The sequence below is a fragment of the Eimeria necatrix genome, genomic scaffold (genome assembly GCF_000499385.1).
Source record: "Eimeria necatrix Houghton genomic scaffold, Enh_scaff2234, whole genome shotgun sequence".
NCBI classification, from domain to species: domain Eukaryota; phylum Apicomplexa; class Conoidasida; order Eucoccidiorida; family Eimeriidae; genus Eimeria; species Eimeria necatrix.
Window position 1 is genome coordinate 1 of NW_013655164.1, and position 674 is coordinate 674.

The window sequence follows — 674 nt, forward strand, 5'->3', positions numbered from 1 at the left end:
TGTGTTCCTATGCGTTCGATGACTTCGAAGGGTCCACAGTAACGGGGCTCGAACTTAGAGCAGCTGTTGAAAGGCGGTAGGTGCTTGCTGCTGAGCCGGACCTTGTCGCCCACCGCGTACTCCACTGCTCGGCGCTTCGTGTCTGCGTAGTACTTCTGCTGCCATTTTGCTTTCAGGATGTGACTCTGTGCCCTGTCGCAGAGCTGTCGGAAGAGCTTAGTCATCGGGGGAGTGAGTGTAGGAGCTAGCGCGCCTACGATATCAAGGTCCGCGGCCGTCAATGGGTTCTCGCCAATCATGACCTCGAAAGGAGAGAGCTCAGTGGATGAATGACTTGCTGTGTTGTAGGCAAGTTCCAAGGCCGGAAGCAAACGCTCCCACTCGCGTTCGTCAGATTTGATATAGGTACGAAGCATCTGCTCCAGTGTGCGGTTAGCCCGTTCAGTTTGGCCGTCGCTTTGCGGATGGTAGGACGAGGAGATGCACCGTTTGATGTTAAAGCGGCGACAGAGTTGGTTCCAAAGATCCGACTGGAAACGGCGGTCGCAGTCCGATATGAGCACCTCTGGAAAACCGTGATAGCGGATAAGGCGGTCTGCGAGAAGCTCCACGGTGTCTGCTGCTGTGAATGACTTCTTTGAAGGAACGAAATGAGCCATCTTGCTGAGGGAGTC

The 674-nt window shown here is 54.9% G+C and overlaps 1 protein-coding gene across 1 annotated transcript; it reads right to left on the reverse strand.

The window, feature by feature from the left end:
* Positions 1-101: 101 nt before the first annotated feature.
* Positions 102-659, reverse strand: ENH_00030610 (hypothetical protein; the record flags this gene model as incomplete). The annotated part of the gene is made up of 1 exon (XM_013584877.1): positions 102-659. A coding segment is annotated over one exon (558 nt), but the record flags the coding sequence as incomplete, so codon positions are not given.
* Between the last annotated feature and the right edge of the window lie 15 nt (positions 660-674).